We start from the raw sequence: 26782 nt of genomic DNA, 5'->3' as shown, positions 1-26782 counted from the left end.
CTTGTCACCAGCCCAGGGCACCAAGTGCCATGTCCAGTCCTTGCTGCAATACTTCCAGGGATGGGGACTCCAAACCTCCCTGGACAACTCCTTCCAAGGCCTGACCATCCTTTCCAGGAAGAATTTCCTCCTGATGTCCAGCCTTATTGTATATCACTTATGCAGAAGGCAGGACCAATGGAAAGTTATGTAACAGTGGTGGAATGCTGAGAGCTCTGGAACAAGTCAAACCAGCCCAACCCATTTGGGTCAGAAACACCTTTGGCAACATTACATAACCTGGGTAAAAAACACCACAAATGGAACATCACCAAGGAACCCCAAGGACCCCCAAGAAGACATCAAGACAAAAAAAAAAAAAAAACAGAAAAAAAACCCCAAAAAACCCAAACAAATAAGGAAGATCTTGGAATATCCTATAACCACCTATTTAATGAATATGGAGACTTCAGGTTAATGAACACCGGTAACCCCCTGAGCCAGGCAGGCACTTTAGGTGCACTTTAGGTGGGGTTATCCCCCTGCACCCATCGCTGCAATAAAGTGATGCTCCTTCTTAATGCACACTGGGGTTTAGAGGGTTTATTTTGGTGACAGTTTTTGGTGACCCACATGGGACAGTGCTTCTGATGCTCACAGGATTGAGAGGACTCCATCACTCACTGAAAGCTTTTTTGGGGAGATCCTCCATTTTCTGGATCTACTGAGTTCAGGGCAAGGCCCCTGGGATTTTACAGCATTACTAAATGGAATGAAGGGTGCACTTGTCCAAAATCATGGTGGAAAATCCTCACAGGATTGGATTCAAAGGAGGAGTAAAGGGAAGGCACATTATGGGTTTCTGTAGTCTCATTCCCAAGGTGCTGAAAGCTGTGCTGGCTGTTTTGTAGGGAGCTTACACAGATGCCTTGTTTCAAGCTCTGTGGTGTGTGAGTGGTAAATTTTATATTGTTGTAGTTTTGCATCATGGCATCAGGTCAATCTACTTAAGGGGGAATTCTAAAGAACTTCCCTTTGGGCTGTATGTTGAAATGCTGATGAAAGGGGGTGGGTGGAGATTCCTTGGCAAGAAAACAATTGGTTGAATAGTGTAATTATTGGTGTCCAATCTGTGTGTTAGACGATGAAGAAAAATAGCCAAAGAATGGTTTCATATTTACCACCTTATTATAATTAATATTGTTTTGTCACTGGGAAAGAAAATGGTATACAGTACCGGATGTCGATTTATTTCTCACTGCACCACCATCCAGTACAGCAGAAGGATGGTGGTGTAGTGCCTAAAGATGCCATGGGGTTACTGGGGGGAAAAGCTTGAAAGATTTTATTCAGCTTGAGCTACAGGAGAGTGTTGTCTTGAAGCTGGAAAGATAGAGTCTCCTGGTTTAACAGAGAGATACGTGCCGAGGAAGGTGAGAACCTTCCTGGAATGGAAAGATGAACCCCTCACTCTAAATTAGTCTAACTTTGGAATTACTGGGAATTCTAGGCAAAGATATGGGGAAAGGAATACGTGTTCTTTACTAGGAAAGATAGAGGTAGATATAGATACCGATTAGATATAGACATAGTGTCCTGGTTTAAGGCAAATTTGGGAGAGAATCCCCAAAAAGGGCTTCTCCAAAAAACAAACCCACACGGCCCCTCCCCCCAACCGGTTCGGGAGGAATTCCTCGGAGAGAGGTGGAAAGAACCTGTTTACTTGACAAGCACAGCACCACCCGGCACACAAAATGAACAATACTGGATGACACCACTCTTTCACCGCTCTGAAAAAGATGACAAATTCAGAAAGTCTCTCCTGGGGAGTGGTTGCTGTTATCAGTCCCTCTGGCACTGGGGCAGCTGCTCGGTGTTTCCAAATCGGTGGTTCCAATCCCAGTCCAGAGCAGGTTCGGCAGGTCCACACAGGGGAAGTAGTCCAGAAAGGAATTTGGACTGTTTGGCCAAATCAACTAATGAGAAGAGGGGGAAAAAAGCAAGAGCAACCAAAGCAGAAGCGAAGCAGAAGCAAGCGCAAAAGCAAAAAGCAGGGCAAAAAGCAGAAAAGCAGCACTAAGTCGTGGTGCTATCTGTATGTCTCGCTGAGTGGCTGATAAGAGGCCCAAAAAAATCCTCTCACTCTGCCAGTCTTAACGGCACAGAACATAATATCCAGCATAAATTACACACACGAATGGCGATAACAGTCACCCTAGGACACATAGATATAGACATAGATATAGATATAACAAGACAAACAGCAACAACAGCTGTGAGAAATGTAAATTTAGAAACTACCACAGACACTGAAGGGTTTGATTTGCAGCCTTGGAAGAAGCTTGGATAGATGTAGAAATAAAAGTACACAGACATTAAGCAGAAAAATTATAAACTTATGTTTCTGTAGTTGTAAGTAAGAATATGCCTTAAGTAAGTGAGAAACTGCATTGGGTAAAATGTGTGAAGGGTTTTATAGTGTAGTAATGTAATTGTATAGAGTAAGGTAAGACTTTAGCTGTTATAATAGAAGTGTAAGTGTGTACACGTAATGGTAGCCCATTGGATTAAAAGTATCCACAGTGCAGCAGAATTATGGAAAGGTGATAGCTTAGAAAAACTAAACAAACTTTGTGACAACTTTCCATTGGATTAGAATGTTATGTATTGCCTTGTAAAGAAGAAACCTGTGACTACTTTGAGCTATGGCTGACCATTTACTCCTTTAAAATCTGACGGCCTTTGAGGCTGATGTTTATCTGAGTAATAAATTATTTTTAGCCTGAGAGTAGTGCCATCCCTTTTGTAAGGCATTGATAATAGACAGCAACAACTACAGGAACAAAAAAACAGCAACCAAAACCAGCCTTTTCTCACCCATAAATTTCTCTTTGGTGCAGTTACACCCATAACCAGCAGGGAGCGCTGTTGACTCAGTCGAGGCAGGGAAGCTGCAGTGACATCCCCGCGGCTCCAGGGGGCGCTGCTGGATCCCAGTGAGTCAGAGGGGCCACAGTGGCTCCCCTGCAGCTCCATGGTTGCCTGGAGTGGGCTTGGAACCCTCCGGAGGTGGTGGTTGGGAGATGGTGATTGGGAGCCCAGGCAAGGGGAAAAGATGGGAGATGGTCACGGGTGGTGTGGGCATCGGGTGCCTGTCTTTCCTAATGTTAAAAACGCTACTTACTTTTGTTAAAATTTCAAAAGTTTAATAGTAGTAAAAATTGGGACAATAAAATTAGGATAATGAAAATCAGAATCATAAAAGACAATAAGAGACAATAAAAAGTAAAGAATTATGGGTGTCTGGGTGTTTGGTATTTTGCTGAAAGGCACACTTTGCTAATAAAGGATTACTCTTTACAAGTAATAGTTCATAGTATATTCATATATCTTATATGTGATTTAAACATTCTTTTCAAATTAGACTGTTTTTGTTTATTTTAGCTTCCCCCCCCCACCGCCACATCTTGTAAGTTCACTTTTTTGGTTTTTGGAAGTTTGACTTTTCTTGATAAGCAGGTAATAATTATTTTCTTGGGATTTTGGTGTCATTGTTATTTTTATCTAGATAGGATAATGTGAAGAATTTCTTGGTCATCTTTTTTAATTTTTGAGTTAGTTACAGAAAGTATCTTATATAGTTTCTATTTCAATATTATGCTATAGCTTAAAAACTTTATTTACTACACTACTTAGATTAACACAGCACTATTTAAATGAGATTAATATAGTATAACTTTCCAACATAACACATGTAGTATTCATTTCAACATCTGTGAAAAGCCAATACATATAATATGTATTTTTCACACCCCTGTCCCCTGCCTGTCTGCAGCACACAGAGTTCGAGTCACCGCCAGCTGTGTCTCCCCTGAGCACAAAGGAGACACAGAGCAGTCCAAATCAACTCCTTCATTAGCAGAGTGTGAAAAACGCCAATCATTTCTTTTAAAATTTAAAAAGTTTCATAGAATTAAAATAGTTATAAAAATAGTAATAACAAATTAGAGTAATAAGAATTTGGACAATCAGAGTAGGACAATAAAAGACAATAAAAAGTAATGAGTTACAGACGTGTGGGTGTGTTTTACTCCTTCTGCCAAGCAAAAGCTCACCTCACTAACAAAGGATTAATCCTTAAAAGCAATAGCCCGTTGCATATTCATATATCTCATACATGATGCAAAAAATATTTTCAAACAAAGGGTGTTTTCTGGTTATTGTCAACTCCTCCCCTCATCTTGTAAATCAATCATGTTGGTCGCTCAAAGTCTGAGTCTTCCCAATAAGGAGGCAATCATTCTTCTCTTGGGATTTTTGGTGTCTTGTTGCTATTATGTCTGTGAGAATAATTTCTTGATTCTCTTATCCATTCCTGGATCTAGTTAGAAAAGTATCTTCCATCACATAGATTCTATTTTATATTATGCTATCGCCTAAAAACTTGATTTACCACACTACTACAAAGAGATTAATACAGCATAACTTTCCATCATAGCACATATAGTATTCATTTTAACATTTGCAAAGATCCAATGATATAATATGCATTTTTCACACAGAGCCTGCAGGGGATGAGGCTGAAGCAGCCCTTCAGCAGCTTTCCAGGAGGGCTTGGCCCTCACTTTGCCCAGTGGGGTTGCAGTACCTGCACAGCAAAAGCCCCCACACCTCCCTGGGACACAGCCAGCTGGTGCCACCTTCTCCAGAGCAGAGCTCCAGTGCCACCAGACTGCCTGGGCAGCACCAGCACTGCCCTGAGGGCTGCTGCAGAAGGTGCTGGCAGACAGGATTCTCCACATGGGGCATTCCAAAGGATTTTGCTCAGCAGAGAGGCCAAGGGCAGGAGCAGCTCCTGCTGTGGCTGAGGGCTGGAGGGAAGGGCAGCAGCCCCAGGCACCTGAGCAGGAGCGGCTGCGCTGGACAGAGACACAGCACCTCTGAGACAGGCAGTGAAAGCACTGCCTGAGCCCCAGGGTGGTGGCGTCACTGCTTTCCTGAGCCCGCAGGCACAACAGCTCTTGCTGGGAGAACAGCCTCAGTTGATCCAGGAGGCTTCAAGAAGGGAGGGAAGGATGACACCCAAAAGCCAAGCATCCCAGCTTGCAGCCAGCATGGAGCTGGCCTCAGGTCCCGCAGGCCTCTCTCTGAGCAGGACAGCTCCTTGCTGCAGGAAACCTGCCTTTGGGGCACTGTCCCTTCTTGTCTCACAGCAGCTGATCCAAGGGTTGCTTTGAGTGCTGCCTTTGCCCAGTCCCTGCCATTGGGCTTAGGTTTGGCCAGGAGGTCAATTGCCCCAAGGAGTGGGTTTGGTTTGGCTCTAGGACAAAACTGAGGGAAATGTTTATGGCAAAAAGGCAGGACGATTCTGGCTTTCTCATGAAGAAATGAGCAAAGGCTGCAGTAAAGCACCTTATTTCATGAAATTTGGTAAGAATGGGATACAATTGTCTGCATGTGGCTTGAAAGCACCATCATTGTAACTGCATTTCGCAGAGATCCTGGTGTAAAGTTTTTCAGAACTGCAAAGCTCTTATGCTTCTCAGTCCCCAAGGATGTGGCCTAACACATCCTTGCTTCTCCAGCGCAGACAGTGCTTCCTGCTTGGTAATTCTCCCCCACGCCTCAGGGATTTTTCCTTTGCCCTGAAATTTCCCACTGTACAAATCTTCCAGCTGTGTCCTGAAATGAGACACAAACCATTTCCAGTACGCCTGCATGGATGAATCAGGAAGAATTTTCCAAGTGGAAGCAGGAGGTCCAGCATCCCGGTATCTCTTGTAAGGGATCCATTTGTTGTTATCAAACCGGAATTTGAGATTACTTGTAACAAGGCTGGAACAAATATCAATGACCAGGTTGTTTGTGCCATGCCACATGGTTCCCATCAAAGCTCGTGGTCGATGGTAGACCACTTGATGGTCTCCATCATGATTCCACATGGTGTTTGTGCAGACAGCCCCACAAAAGGGACACTGTGCCCAGCACCCTGAAAAATGCTCTGCCAGGATGGTGTGAGGCTGCCTTGAAAACGAGCTCAGGTCAGCATCAGGAAATTCTTTCATGAGCTTGTCCCTCAGGTTATCCAGAGCTTCTGCCATGGCACTGCTCAGGAACTCAATGTCTGTGACCTCCTGGTGCTCGATGCCCTTCAGGTCACTTCTGGGCAAGTTGATCACCTCAGTCAGTTGCCTACAAAATTCATCCAGCCAAAGAGAGACTTTGTCTTTTCTGTCTTTTCTGTCTTTGACAGTTTGGGTTGATGAAGAAATAGCTGTCAGGATGTTTCGATAGAGATTATTAAAGGAGTCATCTAAAAAGGTCTTCAGCCTCCTGCTCCCATCTAAACAGTAACTCTGAACTTGTATTCCAATGTATTTCTGAAAACATTCCTCTGGACGCATAAGGTAACATTTGAAATACTCAAAATTTTCATTTTTTGCCAGGTATTTCAGGATGCAAACTTCCAGATTGGCTCTGCTGCCCTGGAAATCTGGGAATTTACCCTGCATGTCCTCAGCGATGGCTTTAGCTGTCTTCTCATAGACTGCCCGGCTAAGAGCTGGTTCAATCTTGTGACAAAGGAGAAAAGCAAAAGTTGTGATCGAAGTGGCTCCTTGGCAGGAAATCTGGAAACACCGGAAGAAATCTTCTCTCTTGCTGCTCAGGTACGCAACCGGGTCATTTGCCTTCTGGAATGCTTTGTGCATGGCTTTAAACCTTTCTGCTGCCATTCTGCACAGATACAGAGACAAATCTATGCTGTAATCTCTGTTAAAACTACAGGGTGCATTGCTGGGGACAGACCTGACAGCTTCCTCTACTTCATTGAGTATTTCATGAATAAAATTTTGACTGTAATCGCGTTTCTCCTCTTCTTTCTTAGCAATATTTGCTCTCACACGTGCGATGACGTTGTCTGTGATGTGCTGAAAGTTGATTGCACCAACATTGAAAAAGTTCCTGGGATCAGGGATATAGCGTAAATACTTTTTCTTCATGATGTATTTCTCTGGATCAAAAGAAAATCCGCTTCCTTTGGGAAAAGACGCAATCCGTTCATGGATACCCGGCTCGTTAAACCGCTCCACAAGGACATTTTCAATTTCTGCATCAATATCCACCCGTTCTGGAGGACGAGCAGCACGGGAGACTTCAGCCATCCACTCGTTCCAGACAAGAGTAAAGTTCTTCTCCAGTTCTCTCTCACTGAGGCTCTTCCCTTTCAGACTCACAGCCAGCTCCCGACTCCTTCTCAGCAGCTCATCTTCATAGTCCAACTTCCTTGCATCCAGTTTCCTCTGCTCCTTCTTGAGCTCAATGAGAGTCTCACATTTCTTTTTTGTTTCATGAAGAAGAGTCTCTTTTAGGTCTTTCAGCTTCAGCTCTGTGCTTGATTTCCACTGGATCAGTGTCTCACAGTCTCTGTCTTCCCTGAAATACTTTTCCACTTCTTTCTCAATGGCATCACTTGTCTCTTGCACCAGCCCTTCAAGGTCTTTTATGGTGACATTCTGCATGTCCCCATTCCGAATTTTGTTGTCCAATCTCATCTGTACATCTAAGATGTGACTCCTCAGCTTCCAGGTCCACTGACTGAAGGCACTTTCCAGTTTCCTGTACACAGCAATCTCCAGGGAATTCTTGAAGCTGAACACAAAGTTTTCATTCACCAAAGCATTCCAGAGGTCACCAATACGAACTCTAAGGCCTGAGAGCCTCAAAATGCTGCGCTGTGAATCCTTGGCAGTCAGGAGTATTTTGCTCTTCAGTTGCTGGACATTCTGGCAGTAGGTGGGGTTGGGTGGTGCCATTGGGGGGTTTCCTTCCCACAGGTGAGCAAAGTAGTGAATGTGGGTGTTCACATCAAAGCCAATGACATCGCTGAAGGAGGAGACATCACAGAATTCCTGCTGAGCAGCTACCACGGTCATTTCATCCAGCTTTTCCTGCAAACTCCTTTGTCCTTCCATGTTCTGCTTCTTGGCAGTTGCTTCTCCCACATTTTGGTGGACAAAGAGGCAACTTGGGGAAAGATTGACTTGCTTCATCCTCAGGAAAGCCTGCACAGCGATCTGGAGAACATCTTGCATTTCTGATGGATTTTCTCCAAAGATATTGATCATCGTCATGTTGCCAACACCAATGACAAAGGTGGCCAGCTCATTGTCATGCTTCAGAGACTGTTTATTGGCCATCACGATGGCACGAAGTCCCTCTGTGTCAATCACCAGCACAAAATCAAAGCCCAAGTCTTGCTGCAGCTCCTCTCCCACTGGGATCAGCTGCATGAAGGCTCCGCGGGTGCATCTCCCTGCGCTGACGTTGAACTGCAGACCAAACATGGCATTCAGCAGGGTGGACTTGCCTGTGCTCTGGATGCCGAGCACGGAGAGCACAAACACTCGTTTGTCCCCCAGCCTCTCAATTAAGCTGTCAAAGATTGCTCCCACCCAGTGCAAGGGCAGGTAAGAAGCGTCCCCATCCATCAGCTCCATGGGATACCCTGAAACCATGAGATCTGCGGCAATTTCTGGCAGTTTGGAGAAATAGTGTTTCTCTGTGTTCATTAATTGCACAGCTTCATAAATCTGCCCTACCTCTCTCAGGAGGTGCTCCAGGCCAATGGATGAATCATTGATTTCATCAGAGAGGGCATCCAAGCGCCTCAGAAACTCATCATTGCCACTGGGTTTTTTCTTGCTTTTTTTTCCTGTCTGGATTTCAGACCATAAATTGTGATAATCTCTCCTCAGTTCTTCAAGGCGACCACAGGACAGCTCATCCATAAAGACCTTCATCCAGTGCAGGAAGTATTTTTTGGTATCTGCTGGCTGGGCCTGAAGAAAGCCAAGGAATGATTTCATCAGTGGGTTGAGAGGGAAAGCTTGTTTAAGTTGCTTTCTTCTTATTGCATTCTTCTCATTTTCAATTTGGCTGCGATGATGCTCAATGCTCTTGTTCCTCTTCTCCTGCAAGCGAGTGAGTTCTTTGTCCTTTTGGCACCACTGGTACCACAGTTTTCCTTGAAGTGGCAGCAGGTGGGATTTGATCTCAGACAGCTTCTCTTTCTTCAGAAGCTCCACCAGCTCCTTTGCCTTGGCTTTGGCTGTCACACATGCAGGTTGATCTACATCCACTATGAATCCGTGCTGGCGAGCTTTGTCCATGCAGGCCTCCAGGCTGAAGCATGGATTAGACCCTTCCAGGAGATTCCCAATTGTCTTGGTCATCTCGTCCATCAGTTCTGCTTCGTTTCTGTTCTTGATCCCTATTTTTATGTTTTTGCCGACTTGTCCAGCTGCAGCATTCTCTATTTCTGTGAGAAGACAAACCAAAGGCCTTTGTGACTGCAACAGGTTCTGCAGAAGCTGTTTCCCCCTGTTGTCCATGTGCTTCCATTCAGACACAAGAGCCACGTTGACAGCAGATATCTCCTGCAGGAACTGCAGCTGTGCTCCATGATCCCTGGCGTCTCCATGCAGGTTACAGAAAGCCACACAGCGCTCAAAGGTGTCATTTGGGCTTCCACGGGGGCAGTACCAGGCGATCTCCACCAGCCCTTCCATCAGCAAACGCTCTCTGGTGCTGCCTCTGCAGTGGCGGTCGAAGAAAGTGTTGTGTTTGTGTTTGTTTAGAACAGCATTCAGGAGCTGGGACTTGGAAGAGGAGGCTGAGCTGCCAATGCGGATGAAGGACACGATGGGTGCCTGTGCCTGAAAGATGAGTTTGTTGCTGAAACTCTTGGTTCTGGTCTGGTTTCTTACCTTCTCCACCTCTTCCCAGCTCCTTTGAATTTGGCTGAGGGCGTAGAGCGGGAACTCGATGCGTGAAGTGCTCGGGCTGGGCACCAGCAGAGGCAGCGCCAGTTGGCAGAAGGCCAGCTTGGTTGCCAGGGTCTGTCTCAGGAAGTCATCAGCACAATGGAAAATGGCCATCTGCAGGTCCATGGGGTGCACATGGCTGTCCCTGCTCACGTGTTTAGGGGCTGCTTCCATCAGATTTTCAAGAAAGTTTGCCATGGAATCTGACGGTTCATCAGCTTGTTCTGTGGTTTGTGGCACAGGTGCAAGGCCTGTGTTGCTCCTTTCCCAGCAAGTCAGGTACCTCACCTGGTAATCCACAGTTAACAGCTTTTGCAAGAAGTAAAATGGCAGTTCCTTGTCCTGGCTGGGCTGGCTGTCCTGCAGAGATGTCTTGCAGATGGTGTGGAAATCTCCCATCCCCAGTTTTCTTGGATAGTGACTTTCCAGTCCAAGGCGCTTGAGCAACTGCAGGAACTCCTGGTTTGCAATGGCTTCATTTTCTCTGGATTTGCTGCTGTCTGACTTGGATTGGGACTGACAGGAGGGCTCAGGTGTTGGGAAAGTGTCTTCCAGGTCACTCAGTATGTTCTGCATCCTCTGTTCATCCAATTTGTCATCCAAGCACCCACTGATCAAGGAGTCCAAGTCCCGTTCCAGCCTCTCCCAATCTTCATCTCCATGGTGCTTTTGGAGGAGATTCTTTATCCGTGTGGACCACAAACCTTTCATTTGATCTTCCATGAAAACTAAACGCTCCCTCTTCTGCTCAAGGGACAGCTCTTGACTTTCAGATGTCACGGTCAGACCTGTCAGCACGAGAAAGGCCTCAGCTCTGTCAGCATCTTGCTCCTTCAGGTTCACATACTCCTCATGTGCCGCTTCCATTTCCTTGGCCATGTACTGAATTTCTGGGTGTCCAAGGAGGTGCTGAAAAGTGCTGCTTTCCACCTGGTACCCTGTGCTGGTCACAATCAAGAGCACCAACAGTTCCATGTCCTTCTGAGCCTGTTCCTGGAGAGACTGGAGTAAGGAATAAATGGCGAGGCTGCTGGTCTGGGTGGCTTTTATCTTTGCTTCATGAACAGCAGGAGCAGAGCTTCCTGGTGCGTAGGTGACAGCATAGATGTGCTCCTTCATTTGCTGCAGTGTTTGGATGAGCTCTTGAAGCTCAGAGACCTTGGGAGGTCCAGGAAGAGGGTGCTCAGTCTGGAAGATCCATTGCATAATGAAGGAAGCCTCAGGGAAGTCCTTGACAGAGTAGATATGAGGATTCAGGAGACTCCTCAACATTACCTTGATAAAGGTGGTGTTTTCTGGAGGTGACTCCTGGCAGCTCCGCACGGTGTTCACAAGGAGGTCCTGCAGGGCTTTGTCTGACAGGCACAGGTTGATCCACACACTGGGGTTCTGGGTTTTTGCACTCAGATCATCTTTTAGCCTCATCAGCATGAGCAGCTTCCTTTCATCCATTTTTGCCACCTCCCAGGCCTTCACAGTCCTCATGAAATCTCTGGCCTCTTGCACTGCACTGCCCAGTTCCTCTCCAAAAATGGTGCCAACGCTCTGATTCGTCAGCGCTTTGTACCCAGCCCTGAGGGCTCTGCTCATCTGGCCAACAGACTTAAAATCCCCGCAGTGATTATAGAAGATGACTTCCCACACTGGGATCAGCTGAAAGCCACGGTCGATAACGCACCACGTTGTGTTATCAGACACGAGCCCAGTTTTCCACTGAGGAAGGGAAGCTGTGTCTGCTGGGCCCCCTGTGTTGGCCACATAGAGTTGAATTGCTGTATGAGAACTCTCTCTGGCTCTCCCCAGGACAGAAGCCTGTGAGCTGGATTTGGAAACATCCAGGGTCCCTTCTATACTGGCCCAGAAACCAGCCCAGCTGGCCCCAACAAAGCTGTTCAGTGCTTCAGAAGTTTGTCGTTTTATCTCTTCCTGCTTCTTAGTTTGGAATCCTTCTGTAGACACCTTCCACCAGAATATCCCCCCAAAGTGGAGGGGACCCTGGTTTATGTGGGAGCCAAACTTCCTGAAGAAGCTCTCACACATCTTCACCAAGGTACGGTTGTCTTCTTCCTGACTGAAGCTCAAAAGCTGCTCCATGCCTTGCAGCTCCCGCAGAGCCGCATCCGAGAGGCGAAGCTGATGCCTTTGGAAGTAGCAGGAGGCCAGAGGGATGTACTGGTACATGGTGGTGCAAAAGTAGCTCTGCTCAGAGCGGGACTGGTGGGTGTCCTGTGACTGCGAGAAGCTGCTGTGATCTACACTCCCTCCCAGATTAAACCCCCAGAATGAGCATTTGGCAGAAACGCTCATGCTGAACCCCAGCTGCTCCATGGACTTGGTGAAAGTGGATTCTGCTGCAGAGGAGGAGAACTCCTTCCTCTCAAGCAGCGATCCTTGCTCCGGACCGGCGAGCTGGAATCCCTCAGGAACCCTGAGGAGCTGCTCTCGCTTTGCCAGCACATCTTCAGGGCTGCTGGTTCTGTAGATGCCCTGCAGGGCCAGTCCCCCTGACGCCCTCCTCAGCACCTCTGTGTCAGGGATGTTCTCCCTCCTGCTTGCTGACTGCTCCTGCTGCTCCAGCTGCTTCTGGATGCTCTCCAGCATATCTGCTAAGGGTTTCTCTGCTGGTGGCCAGAACTCTTTGGGAATCTCCATGGCTCGCCACAGGGTCTCTGCTTTCTCCCTCAGAGTATCCTGGCTGTGGCTGTGGCTGTTGTGCATTTCTGTCAGATCCTTCAGAGCTTTTTTGGCCTCATCTTGTCTCTGTTTTGTCTTCTCCAAGTGCTCCTTCTGCACCCCTTTAGTGGTCATTTTGTCATCTCTTATGTTCAGGAGTTTCTGGAGTGCCTTTTTCTCCCAGGGGTGCCGTACCTCGCACTCCAGCCTGAGGTAGTCTTTATATTCCAGATGTTGCAGGGCTTCTCTGCACTTGATTCCCAGGATCTGTGAAGCTTTAGGCAGCCAGTATCCAGCATCCAGTCCTTCCTTCTGGAATGCCTCTGCCAGGAGCTGGGCCTTTGCATCCTCTTCCTGTGTGTCCTCCTGCAAAGCCATGGCTGTGGAGGAAGAACAGAGACTTTCCCTAAGGTGTTGTCAGAGGCCCCAGGCTCCTGGCAGAGGCTCTGCAGCAGCTGCAGCCCTGGGGATTACTCCCACCTGGCTGCTGGAGCCAGGCCTGGGATGGCACAAGAGGCAGGGTCTCCTTCTCAGCACCCTGGATGTGCCTGTTGCTTACCTGTTCGCAGGATCAACCCTGATGCTGATTGTGTATCCCAGAAATTGCACAGACACACAGATACACAGAGACACAGAGATGTACAACACACACACAGACACACAGACACACAGACACACAGAGACACATGCACACACCGACACACAGACACAGACACACACAGACATCCACACACACACACTGAACCACACAACCTGCCCTGGACAAGGTGCTGCCTTCACCATCACCCACATCCTCCCTGCAGAACTCCTCAATCTACAAGTGCAGATAGCCAGGGGCATTCCTGGCTCCCTGGAGCACTGGCACAGCCCCTCTGCCCATCCCACAGCCCTGCCTGCATCCTGCACCCTCTGCCCAGCCCTCGGCTGCCCTGCTCGCTGCCTGGCCCAGCCTGCTGCTGCCAGCACCCAGAGGCAGTGCTCACACACTCCCTCCATGGGCACCCCACACTCCCCAGACACTCTCCCACCATGCCCCCCAGGGGGTCTGAGCTGTGCTCCTGCTCCAGCTGCCAGCACAGCCCCTCCCTCGCCCCTCTCTGGCCTCTTCCCAGGAGCTGCTTCCTGGCACACTCAGGGCCCCACCCCAGTGCAGGGGAAAATCCACCTTGTCCCTGCCCACAGCTGTGCCTGGGACATCCTGGCGGCCCTTCAGGAGAGACTGGAAATGCTGGGACCCAACTCAGAGAGGTGCCCTCTGTGACCTTCTGCTCATTAGCACAGAGGGTCTCGTCAGGCAGGTGCCCTTTGGTGGCAGTCTTGGCTTCAACTACTACGGAGCCACCAAGTTCAAAATCTCTGGTGACAAGAGGAAAAGTGCCTGCAAACCTTCAACTGGGCACCTGCCTTTTAACTTTTGGGGGTTTTGACTCTGTCACACAACTCTGAAAAGTGTCCTGGTCTCAGTTCAATTGGATCCTGGAGAGATTTATTCCTTGCAAAAAATCCTTCTGAGCATTCAGCTTCTCTCCTGTTACCGTACAAGCTTATTTGTACTGCGTTTTAATCCAGTTATAAATAAGAAACCCAGCCACCTCCCATAAACCGGCCTCTGGGCTGTCTGACAGAGGTTTCAACTAATAAGAAGTCTCCTAAAATACAAGTATTTGACTGGTTCATAGTATAGGGGGCATGGAGATTAGACCCGTGGCGGTTTAGAGCTGGGAGCTTTGAATGTCTTATAAAAGCAAGCCCTGAACAATAAAACAGGCTGTTTGGCTGATGAACAATGTGGTCTGTCATGTGTTATATCTCAGATGCACGAACGCCATGTGTCACCGTCCCACCAAGGCCACAACACTCTTATCAGCACAGGTATTGATGCCAAGGGCTTGGACTGGGCTCCTGCACCCTTCCAGAGCCTTCAGGGGCAGCTTTCCTGCTGCAGTTAGTGTTTCTGTTTCCCCAGTTTTCAGTTTCATAATCCAGATTCTCTGATAATGGTTGCTTCCAAAGCTCTCCCTATGTTGTTCCAAGTTGGTATCTCCCAAAAATGTATCCACCCTGATGTAAACCACTCCTCTTTCTCTTCCCCTTTGCTCTCTTTGGAACTAATTCTGTAAACCACTCCCCTATCTCCTCCCCTTTGCCCTCTTTGGAACTGGCTCTATAAACCACTCCCCTTACTCCTCTCCTAAGGTTATCCCATTGGCTGGCTGTTTGTATCTGCCCGCCAGTTTTGGCCTGTATATAAACCACTGCAGAGCTGTGCTCTCTTTTTCTTCTGCATCTCTGGAATAAAGACTTTCTGGAATATCTGGCAGAGAGGATCCGTTGACTCTTTTACTTTTCTCCCTGACACTTGTAAAGCTAATCCCACTGTAGAGCTGCAGCTGTGAAGTTCAGCTCCTGTGAATTTGTCCTGGAGTTGTTGCATACACCTTGGCACGGCTGCTGGTGTTCTAAAAGAGCTAGCTAAAGACTCCAGTGGTTGCATCAGCTGGCGCCCAACGTGAGGCCTCCTGATCAGTCTGAGACCTCATGGAAGAACTTGTGCAGTCACTTGCAGGTGACTGCATTTAAGGACTTGGTCATTAGCTACCCTGGTAAGAAGCAGGCTGATTTCTTTCTGGTAGCAGCTCCAGGGATGGAGACGGTAATCCCCAAAACACCAGGGACCATCTTTAGGAGAGGGACCTTGGCTACAGCTCCCCTAATCCAGGCAGTAGTGGTAAGTATTCCCTGGGGGGAAATGGGTGAGACCAGGAGGGACATTTTTGCTTTGTGTCCTGATGCCCCTGGAAGCATGGGAAGGGGATGGTGTTCTGTCCCTGAGCTGCTTCTAGATTTTTATTTTATTTTAATTTAAATTAATTTAATTTAGTTTTGTTGTATTTATTTTATTTTATTTTATTTTATTTTATTTTATTTTATTTTATTTTATTTTATTTTAGTTAATATTTCTGTTGTAGTCAAAGGTAGAGTTTGCTGAGCTGACCCAAGTAAATATCTTATCATGGGTGTTAAATTGTCAGCACAGCAGAGAGGGATTTTTACCCAGCTTGCAGGAATCTTGAGAGCTGGGGAAAAGCCTTTTTCTAAAGGGTTATTTAAAGGAATAATCTGCTGGCTGTTCTTTCACTTCCTCCGAGTGTCCCCCATGAATGTAACCTCCATCCCCTTTTGCAACAAGGTTGGAAGAAAATTGACTGATTTGATGAACCAGGGGGACACCTCTTTATCCAAATTGATCCCACTTTTTGTTTTATTCTGACTTGCTTTAGTTGAGAAAATGGAAAGGGAGAAACAGCCACAGCTATCTCCCTCAGCTATCCCCTCCCCCCTCCCCAGCCCATTTGTCCTACCCCAGGGGAGTCACAGAAAGCAGACAAGCAGGGTGGCTAGGCAAGCCTGACTCCCCCTGGCTCTTTGCATCTCCCTCAGCACCCCAGCTCTGCAGAAATGTCCAAACTGCCAAGGCTCCTTCTCCTAAACCCTCTGCCCCGGTTCAAACCCCAAAAATTGTTAGGTTTGAAGTTCCCCCAGCTTATTCCCCTTCCCCACGAACTCCTAAGCCTTTCTCTGCTCCTCAAAATGGGCCCTGAAGAGCACAAACTGGTGATGACCACAAGGTCATTTTTCAGACATATGCTCCTCTCTCGCACAATCCTTTTTTTCCCTGCCTTTCCCAATCCCCTCCCTACCCCGATTCAAAATGGAGGGGACCACATGGTCGGGTCTCAAAATGGTGGCGACCACGTGGTTGGGTCTCAGTCATATGTGTCCCTTCCCCAGAACCCCTTTCTTCCAGCCTTTCCCAATATCCTCCCCAACCCCTCCCCTTTCTCCTCCCCCAGGTCCCTCTTCCCCCACGTCAGCCCCTCCTCCCAAAGTCCTCGCCCCTTCATGTTGCTGCTCTGCCCCTAGCCCTGCCCCTCACCCTCCCTTCTCCCCCAGCATCAGCTTCCATTGTAATCACCCCATTCCTACTTTCGGTTCCCATGCCCCTCCCCCTGCATCCCAGGCTCCTTCTTCTGGTTCCCACAATGTGAAAACTGAAAGCTACAGGCCAAAACCCCTAAACACAAAACAAAAGGCTCTTCCTCTTGTTGCACCAGTGACCTTTAGTGATGGCCAAGAAGGTTTGCTCTGAGTATGGGAGCCCCTCTCCTACCAAAGTAAAAAAGAAATTTGCAAGGCACAAAAAGAATTTGGGAGGGGGAATGAGTATTTTAAAGGCTTGCTTAGAGCTACCTTCTCCTATAATATCTTAGTGCCGCACAATCTCAAGGATTTGATTTCATGCCTTGTCTCTCTAGCAGAACACTTGCTGTGGGAGGGGGCATGGAAGAAATCGTTGTGGGGAATTCTTTTTGACCTTTTGCAGATTCTAAATCATTCGCATGACACAACTGGAAATGTTATTACTATGGACCACCTGTGCAGCGAGGGGGAATGGGCTGAGCCAATGTGCTGGCTGTGCTGACTTTAGATTTAATCCAGGGAGCTGCTGAGAGGGCATTCCAGCAAATTCCCTCCCATGGGTCCCATGTCAGCTTTGCTGCCGTCAGACAGCAGCCCAAAGTACCTTTTATAGATCTTATTAAGAGATTGGAAGTGCAAATCAAAAGACAGGTGGAGGACCCAGAGTCACACTGGTGATTCTCCTGGAAATGGCAAAGGCCAATGCCAACGAGGCCTACCAGCAAATCATCAGAGGGATGCTGCTTGACCCTCCACCCTCGCTAACATCTATTATTGAGGTATGCGCCAAGAACTTCATAGCAGCCGACTGGAATAGAGTGCAGGTGTTGGGCAGGACTGTTGCAGTGACCACCACTGCTGCTGTCAGCACATCACCCTTTTGATGGGGACCACTAACCTGTTACTGCTGCAGGGTGGGATGCTGGCCAAATCCTGTCCAGCATACCAGCCCACTTGGACAGAACCAAAAGAGAACCATGGGGGAGGGGCACCCACTACAAAAAAACTAGTGGGGCAGCGAGATCCTGCTTCACGTATAAAAGTAAATACAGCAGGGTCCCAAGGGCAAGGGAGAGTGGGACAAATAAAAACTGAACTGCATAACATTACTGGACGTGACACCCACACTGGACGTGACACAGACTCAGCTAATATTGACAGTTGCAGTAAAGTGTGGCTGCCTCAGCCACTGCTGCTACTTCTCACATCTGACAAAAAGTTTTTCAGGTCCCGAAGCTTGGATGCTGATAGATGACAAACCACTGGGGGAAACATCGATGCCTCTAGAACCTGGTGGTAAGTATATTGTCATGGGTGATACCAACCACACACCACCTGAGATTGAGATCGTTCTGGTGATGCTTTTAGTAAATCTGTGTGGTGTTGTTTCTCTTGGCACGTTGTATCCACCCACTATTTTACCTAGCCAGGGGCCAGTTCATTGCCCAGGCTATTCCTATTCCAGCAAAGATCCCAGTAGATGATCAAGCATTAGAAGTTTACTGGGCAGAAGTGGTGGGTGAGGATAAGCCTATGATTCCCTGCCACATTCAGCAAGGCTCGGATGGGATAGGGATGAAGGGCTTGTTAGACACAGGAGCAGATGTGACAATCATCCCCGAAAGGGCATGGTCGTCATATTGGGAACTACAAAATGTAGCAGGCAAAATACAGGGCATAGGGGCCGCTCAAGAACATCAAACACCGTTGTACAATTTGAGGGGCCAGACAGGCAATTAGCTAATATATGACCATTTGTTGCAGTTTACCAGGTTTCCTTGTGGGTAAGGGGCCTCATGTCACAATGCGGGGTACCCATTGAAATCTCAAAAAACCCTCGGGATTATTAAGAGCAGCCATTGTGGAGTGTCCTATCCAGAAGCTGAATTGGACCACTAACAAGCCAGTATGGGTAGTTCAGTGTCTGTTCAGCAATGAAAAATTGTAGACGCTCAATGAACTCATGGAGGAGCAGTTGGCTCGAGGTAGCATTGAACCAACATTCAGCCCTTGGAACTCCCCAATTTTTGTTATTAGAAAGCAGGGGAAGAACAAGTGGCAGCTCCTCCATGATCTCAGAAAAATAAATGAAGTCATTGTCAACACGGGACCCCTTCAATCAGGGATGCCCTCCCCAGTGATGCTTCCCCAAAATTGGAATCCGGGAGTTCTTGATATTAAAGACTGTTTTTTCAGAATTCCTCTTGACCCAGCTGACGCCCCACATTTTGCATTCTTGGTCCCAACACAAAACCAGGACGCTCCCATGAGGCAGTTCCATTGGAAAGTGTTGCCACAAGGAATGAAAGCTTCTCCTACCATCTGTCAATGGTACATTGCCTCATTGCTGTCTCCTGTAGATGCCAAGGTGGGGGAAGCCATCATCCTGCACTATATGGATGCTGTGCTTGTGTGTGCTCCCAGTGACAATATGCTCCAACACACACTTGACCAAGTGGTCAATGTTTTGATAACTGCCAGTTTTGAATTACAGGAGGAAAAAGTACAAAGGGTGAGACAGAGTGGAAATTTTCTAGAGCAGAAATCCATTTTGATTTAGGTGACATCTTTGAATTAAGTCTGTAGCTTGCAAACATAGCTGTTTGGTCTGACCACCTGTTCTCACAAAAAAACCTGTGCTCTAAGAAGCTGCTTCAGACAAAGGACAGAGATAAGGGAGGTCCCCTTGAACTCTGAAACAGATGGAGAGACTGCGGGAGACAGGGCAGGGTGACCCGGGAGTTCTTTCTGTACTTTCTGATGAAAAACTAGCTGCAAGTATAACACGAAATCAGTAAAATTAATATGTATGAAGCTATTGTGAAATTCCATGCATATGGATTAGTAAGGGAGATAAAAAAGGATCTGGAGTTCCCAGAGGTACACACGTCTTTTTAAGGGGAGTGATCCCCACATGTGTCTAGTGCTGTAATAAACATACTGGCTTTATAAATTTTACAAAAGTTATGGAGTTTGTTTTCTTTTTTTGCAATTCAAGGGTGCCCCTTTAAAGGTATCTGGGGCTTCAGATTGCTGCAAGGACCATTGTTCATCAAAAATTGGCTATTGACAGCGATCCCAAAATATTAGCGCACCTCTACTGCTTGTGGGGGTCTTTAAATTGGATCAGGCCCTGGCTGGGATGACAACAGAAGACCTAGCCCCTCTCTTCAATTTATTGAAAGGGGGAGAGGAGCTAAGTTCTCCCAGGACCCTGACTCCAGAGGCAAAGCTTGCCTTAAAGAAAGTAAAAAAGCTCTGAAAGAGAGACAGTCCCACCATTGTAAAACAAACCTGCCATTCAAATTTATCATTTTGGGAAAATTGCCACACTTACGTGGTTTAGTAGTCCAATGGGACCAGGACCAGAGGGACCCTCTCTTGATCACAAAGTGGGTTTTCCTCAGTCACCATCAGTCCAAGAGTATAACAAGGCCACAAGAGCTGATGGCTCAGCTGGTCAGGAAAGCATGAGTAAGGATCCTGGAACTGGCTGGATGTGATTTTGCATGCATTTATCTGCCAATCGGCCTCTCTGAGGATACAGCATCTCCAGAGAAGTTGACAGCAGGTATGTTCGAACAACTATTAAGAGAAAATTAGATCCTTCAAATTGCATTGGATAGGTAAGTAGGAAAGATTTCTGTCCAAGCTCCTGCCCACCAATAGTTTCATGAAAAGTTTTATTTGATCCCTAGAGAGAAAAGGAGCCAGAGGCCACTCAAGGCTCTGATAGTTTTCACTGATGCGTCTGGAGTATCCCATAAGTCACTAATGACCTGGAAGGATCCTCAAACTCAGCAGCGGGAAACAGACGTAGAATATGTGGAGGGGTCTCTGTGGATAGCTAAGTTGGCTGCTGTCCTTAGAGCTTTTGAGAGGTTTTCTGGGCCATTCAATTTAGTTAATGACTCAGCTTATGTAGCAGGAATAGTAGCTAGGGCAGAGAATGCAATTTTGAAAGAGGTCTTGAACCAAACTCTCTTCAAGATACTCTCAAAATTAATTGATACTGTTTCTGACTGAGAGCATCCATTTTATGTCATGCATGTGAGATCACGTACCAACCTGCCAGGACCAGTGGCTGAGGGAGGGAAATCAAAGGTCAGATTCCCTGGCTATAGCCTCTGTAGATCTAGCAAGGCTTCCTGACATTTTCCAGCAAGCAAAGATGAGCCATCAGATGTTCCATCAGAATGGGCCAGGGCTGGTCCACCAATTCCACCAGAAGCAACATCAGGCCAGGGCCATTGTGGCGACCTGTCCCAACTGGCAGTCAACCGCCATTCTATGATTAGGAGATGGGGTTAACCCCAGGGGCTGGGCAGTTGTGAATTGTGGCAGACTGATGTCACCCACATATCTGAATTTGTCAGGCTGAAATACGTGTGCATGTCTCTATTGACACTTTCTCTGGGGCAACCTATGCCTCTGCCCACACAGAAGAGAAGGCCAAGAATGCAAAGAAACACCTGCTGCAGGCTTTCTCAGTGTTGGTGGTCCCTAAAGAAATTAAGACAGACAATGGCCCAGCCTACACTTCCAAGGGATTCAACAAATTCCTGCAGGTGTGGGGAGTTGAACATAAGATATCTCACACCTCTCACTCCCCCACAGGTCATGGTGTGGTTGAGCAAGCACACTGGTCACTTAAACAGGTTCTAGAATGTCAACAGGAGGGCACCAAGGACAAATGCCTCAGGCCAAACTTTGCAAAGCTCTCTTCACTGTTAACTTTTTAAACTGTTCTTTTGAGAATCTGAATCCCCCAGTGGGGATGCTCTCTGCCGTATGGAGATCACAGATACGAAGAACATCTGCCCATCTTCATTCAGGACCCACAAACATCCAAAACTAAAGGACCCTGTAATTGGTAACGTGGGGACGTGGGTATGCCTGCATGTCTACTCCACTAGACCTGCAGTGGATCCCACAAAAATGGTTGAAATGCTGTCACCAAACACCTTAACAGGCCTCCTGACGCTGAAAAAGATGTGGTAGCAGCTAAAAGGAGGAAAAGTCTGTTGGGTGGAAAAGGAGACCCAAATTCCCCCTTCTACCCTGATTTTCCGTCACTTAATGTGTTCATTGATGATTATGAAATGCTAAATAATCCTTGTTAAACTTTATACTATTTTAGGAAGAAGCCATGTTCCCCAGGCCAGCCCTCATTGGAATTTGTTTCATCTGATTCACCCTAAACCAGTCTTCTGATGCATGGATCCTTCCACAACCCAGGAAAAATGTCTGGGTTATGTTGGCAGAGGCACTTAAGCAAGACCACATCTACTTGTCTACAGCAGCAGTAGAAAATCCTATGTCAACCTGCCTAATGGGGGTCCCGTTTAAACCCGAGGAGTACCCTGAAAGAACATTAAAAAACCGTAAATAGCAAAGAAAGCACCCACATAGTTTACTGAACACCAAGCATGACCTATGAACCATTTAGAGCCCCCTCATGCTGTGGTGAGTGTGGGTAGGCAAGCTGCTTGACATGAACAGTGAACCACAAGAACCTGAAGTTTTAGGGTCTTCAAGTGCAACCTATTGCATTCAGTTTGTCTACGAACCAAGGCACCACATGGAACAGTACACCAATGTCCTCCAGTATAAAAAAGATTGCCAGGACAACAGGTGGTGTGATAAGATTGAGTATGTTAAGATGGTGTCCACAGAGGACCACCGACCAAAGAGGCTAGGAAAAGGTACTTTTCTCATTTGTGGGGATAGAGCTTGAGCAGGTATCCCCTCTTGCCTGCTCGGAGGTCCGTGCACATTTGGGCTGTTTATGCTGTTCATTCCCAACCAAACCCAAATTATGAATTAACAACAGAAAAACAATTTGAGAATCCAAAAGTGAAGCATTGATAATTTAGAAAAACACTGTTATTTATTGGTCTAGGCTAAAAAGAGCTACTTTATTTTTACCATGGGTTGCAGCTGCTAAAGCACAAGGTGAATTGGGCCACCTTGAGTGTTGGGTAGTGAAACAAGCCAGTTTAACAACAACCGCAATCAGTGACCTCCTAGCAGACAAAGAAATCACTAGGAAAGCTGCTCTACAAAATTGGGCAGCTATTGACTTCCTGCTGCTGCTGCATGGACATGAATGTCAAGAGTTTGAAGGTCTCTGCTGCCTCAACCTACATCAAAGGCACCAGACGTCCGCGCATTCTTGCGAGAAATGCAAGAATGGATAACTGATATCAAAAAAGAATCTGAGGACTGCCAGGGGAACATCTTCTAAGGGTGGGGGTTGACTGGGTGGCTCTCTTACATTGTTAAATCTATTGTTTGGTTTAATGTAATTGTTTTGCTTATTGTAATACCCTTTGCTATTTTAACAAGATGTTGCCTTTCCACTGCTGCACCCCTCACCTTTTCCCCTCCTGAAATTAATGTTACTGAGAGCCCTGATGCTCCTTACTCTGAAAACCCCTATACCAATAAGCCCGATACTAAGGATTCTCCCGATGACAGCCTCCCAACCAAATGGTGGTACGAGTTATGCCCAAAATCAGAGTGTAATCCCGTTCCTTCCTCTTCTTAAAAAAGATGGGGGAGATATTGCAGTTAGTGTTCGTGTTACCCCAGTTTTCAGTTTTGTAATCTGGATTCTCTGACGGTGGCTGCTTCCAAAGCTCTCCCTATGTTGTTCCAAGTTGGTATCTCCCTAAATTGTATCCACCCTGATGTAAACCACTCCCCTTTCTCCTCCCCTTTGCTCTCTTTGGAACTGGCTCTATAAACCACTCCCATCACTCCTCCCCTAAGGTTATCCCATTGGCTGGCTGTTTGTATCTGCCCGCCAGTTTTGGCCCGTATATAAACCACTGCAGAGCTGTGCTCTTTCCCTTTTGCTTCTGCATCTCTGGATTAAAGATTTTGTGGAATATGTGGTGGAGAGGATCCGTTGACTCTTTTACTTTTCTCCCTGACACTTGTAAAGCTAATCCCACTGTAGAGCCGCAGCTCTGAAGTTCAGCTCCTGGTGAATTTGTCCTGGAGTTGTTCCATAAACCTTGGTATGGCTGCTGGTGTTCTAAAAGAGCTAGCTAAAGACTGTAGTGATTGCATCACTTTCCCTTGGGAATCCCTGCAGATTTGGGCAATGTGTGCAAGGGCTCTGGGCTCTGGTTCCCCTCACCCACCTCACAGCAGATGCTCCCGTTGCTCCCAGCCTTGGCTTTCCAGCAGACACCGGCAGCCGAGGGCTCCAGCTCAGGGGACACAGCACAGTGGCAGTGGCAGACCTGGGGTACACGATAGGTGTGGAGAAGAAGAAGGGAGCCACCTCAAGAACTCAGGAGGAAGAGCAGCAGGAAGGAAAGGCCCAAAATCCTAAAGGAGAAGAGCAGAGAGTCAGGAGAAGGTGACCCCATGAGCACAGCAGATTCATTCCAGGGAGCACTGCAGGCCAACCCTTCTCCTCCACTGGGGATTGCCCAGGCAGCAAAGACTCCTCAGGACTCTTCTGGAAAGGTACCCAGAGCAGGATTTCACCTGGGACCTGCATCCATGTTCCCCCACCAGAAGGAAGCTGGACATGCTGGGGAGGTGGGACAGAGCAAAGCCCCTGAAGGTCACCAAGGCCAAGTGCAGGTGCTGCCCATGGGTCAGGGCAATTCCAGGCATAGACACAAGCTGGGAAGAGAATGGATTGAGAGCAGCCCTGAGGAGAAGGACTTGGGGGTGCTGATGGGTGAGAGGCTGTCCAGGGAACATCTGTGCTCTGGGGGCAGCAGACAAGGTGAGGAGGGGGCAGAGCCAGGAGAACAGCCCTGAAAATGGGGCAGCAGGGCCCGGTCCCACCGCTGCCCACATCACACAGCTGCTGCTGGGGGGAAGCTCAGGGCCCTGCAGAGGGGGGAGAAGCACAGCTGGGCTTGGATCCCAGCAGGCACTGAGCCGCCCAGCAGCTCCTGTGCTCCCAGCAGCAGGATGGGAACAGGAGGGAGACAGCAGAAACAGGAAAAGCTGCTGGCTTCTGATAAGGGCAGTTCAGCAGCAGAACAAAGCTGGGCGTGTGCTGGCAGAGCTCAGGAGGGATGTCAGACCTCAATTGTTTTCTTTGCTCATGTGAAAAGTGCATATTGTATGGGTCTATGCAGATATTTACTACATGTATTATGTTGTATTGATTAGTAGTGCTGTATTAATATTTTAATAGTATGGTAAATGTAGTTTTGTAGTTAAAATGTAACTTTGGCAGTTAAAATAGAAGCTGTGTATGTGGGATACTTTTTAAGAAAGGAATGAGGTACTCGCACCAGAGAGCAGCCACAGGACACCTAAATCTTTCAGAGAAAAAGAATTTATTGCTCCGTTATCAGAAGAAATGAACTTCTTCCCACCTTGCTCAGTCCTGAAGATGCCGTCAGGATTAAGAGGAAGAAGCTGACACAGACCAGAGAGAATCCCGTGTTTGAATGGAATTTATGCATCATGTATGAGGTATATGAATATGCAACAGGCTATTGCTTTTAAGGGTTAATCCTCTGTTAACGATTGTCCATTTTCGAGATTATTTTGCCCAGGAGAAGGCACCCGGACCATCCATAACCCTTTGTTTTTATTGTTTCATAATGTCCTAATCCCAATAGTTCAAATGTTTATTACTCTAATTATATTACTATTTCTATACCCATTTTCTTACTAATAAACTTTTAAAATTCTAAACACAAGTGATTGGCATTTTTCAGAGGCTCATGTCCAGTTGCTCCCTGGGCAGCAGAACCTCAGTGCAGGAGAGCTGCTCAGGATGGGAACTGCTGGCTCAGGGTCACTGCTGGAGCTCTTCCACTTGAGCCACTTGTCCCAGCCCTGTCCTCTCCCAAATTCTGTCCCACTGGAGCACTGCCAGACCTGGTTCAGTCTCAGGAGCCAGAGGCTGCCCTGAACAACATTAACTCCAGCCCAGCCACACCCTGAGCCTGCCCCCAGGCACCCTTGGCACTCCCTGCACAGCCTCCTGCATTGCCGCAGGAATAGGGGAAAAGCCCCATGCGACTGTGTCAGTGCCCGCAGAGAGGCACTGAGCACATTCAGGGCATAACTCGGGACTGAATTCCTCCTTGGAAGCAAAGGAGGGAAGCAGCAAGGCTGACAGCAGGACCTGCCATGGGAATGCCTGCACCCCGTTTCACAGGAACAGCCCCCAAGAGCATTTTCCCCAGCCCTGTCCCAGGGAAAGGGGCTCCGGGAACACCGCTGCCTTTGTGGGGCTGTCCCAGGGACCAGAGCGCTCTGGGTGGTGCTTAGACTGCAAGAGAGGAGAATCCCACCCTCCCTGCATGGGCAAGGAAAGGAATGATCCCCCCGGCTCCTGCCTTCAGGGGAGTGCAGCCATCCGGCCCCAGCGCGGGGCTGGGGGTGCCCGGGCCGGGCAGGGTCGGCCCCGCCTGCGGGGAGCGTTTCCCGGCCGGAGGGGCACGGGCTGGCGGAGGGGAAGGGGATCCGCAGGGGATCTGTGCCCAGCCAGCCCCACTGCCAGCCCCGCTGCCAGCTCTCGGGACAGCCTTTGCACCTCTGCAGACCTCACTGTGCCCCTCCATCCCCCGCATCCCTCCTCCTCCCCCCGTCGCTCCGCTCCCACCGCTCTGACCCCGACCCCCTCCCAGCTCAGCCCCCGCAGCGCACACGGCTCCCCTGAGCTCCCCCAAAGCGGTGCCAGCAGAGGCGGCTTCCTGCAGCCCACGCTGGGAGCACACAGTGCCTGCCCGCTGCCCTCAGCCTCATCTTCTCCTGCCCTGCCATCTCCTCAGCAGTGGCAAAGCACCGGGAACAGGAGGCAGGAGAGCAACAAGATGCTGCTCCTGGCTCCGAGCCCCGCAGCTCATGCCCATGCCCATGCCCATGCCCATGCCCATGCCCATGCCCATGCCCATGCCCATGCCCATGCCCATGCCCATGCCCATGCCCACCCCCATCCCCATCCCCATCCCCATCCCCATCCCCATCCCCTACCTTCTCCCTCTGGGCTCCACAGCTCCCGGGCTGGGAGAAGCCCACTCCAGCCCCTTTTTATCCAGCTCTGCCTCTCCAGTGGGTGGAGGGTTCCCATCTCCGTTCCAGAGCCAGCGGAGTAATTCCTGGAAATCAGGCTTTTTACTGCAGCAGAGTAGTGGAAGTGAAACCATCTTTTTGGAGGCACGTGACATGGTCCAAATTCCACAACAGCGATGGTTTGAGTTGGCTCACAGTCAACACTGTTGCAGCCGTGACAGTTGCAGACAATGACACTTAACTCTTGTGCTGACTGCTGGTGATAATATTGTAAACTGCGATAGTTGGATACACATAAATGTAAAAAAAGGAGGAGAGGG

The 26782-nt window shown here is 48.1% G+C and overlaps 1 protein-coding gene and 1 long non-coding RNA gene across 4 annotated transcripts; one reads left to right on the top strand and one right to left on the bottom strand.

The window, feature by feature from the left end:
- Positions 1-1680: 1680 nt before the first annotated feature.
- On the bottom strand, positions 1681-26561 carry LOC132325638 (interferon-induced very large GTPase 1-like). Of its 3 annotated transcripts, none has more exons than XM_059843176.1 (3): positions 26424-26561; positions 23609-23798; positions 1681-12856 (listed from the first exon to the last, which is right to left on the bottom strand). In XM_059843176.1, the coding sequence occupies exon 3, from the start codon at positions 12852-12854 to the stop codon at positions 5496-5498; it is 7359 nt and encodes a 2452-aa protein (XP_059699159.1). In that variant the 5' UTR covers positions 12855-12856; positions 23609-23798; positions 26424-26561; the 3' UTR covers positions 1681-5495. The 3 variants fall into 3 exon arrangements, with proteins under 3 accessions (XP_059699159.1, XP_059699160.1, XP_059699158.1); XM_059843177.1 differs by having other exon boundaries at positions 23609-23710; positions 26424-26523; XM_059843175.1 differs by lacking the exon at positions 23609-23798.
- On the top strand, positions 14311-23350 carry LOC132325639 (uncharacterized). The gene is made up of 3 exons (XR_009485995.1): positions 14311-15204; positions 17685-17753; positions 21598-23350. It is a non-coding gene; the product is annotated as an uncharacterized LOC132325639 (long non-coding RNA).
- Positions 26562-26782: the final 221 nt, after the last annotated feature.

Source organism: Haemorhous mexicanus, chromosome 3 (genome assembly GCF_027477595.1).
Source record: "Haemorhous mexicanus isolate bHaeMex1 chromosome 3, bHaeMex1.pri, whole genome shotgun sequence".
NCBI lineage: Eukaryota > Metazoa > Chordata > Aves > Passeriformes > Fringillidae > Haemorhous > Haemorhous mexicanus.
The sequence above is the reverse complement of the archived record's forward strand: the minus strand, read 5'-3'. Positions and strand labels throughout refer to the sequence as shown.

Excerpts from the sequence above, each read along its gene's own strand:
- LOC132325638 (XM_059843175.1), bottom strand. The coding sequence starts at position 26,520 with ATGGGAACCCTCCACCCACTGGAGAGGCAGAGCTGGATAAAAAGGGGC. Across the intron at positions 12,857-26,423 it reads GTGGAGCCCAGAGGGAGAAG|CCATGGCTTTGCAGGAGGAC; the intron begins GTAGGGGATGGG and ends CTTCCTCCACAG.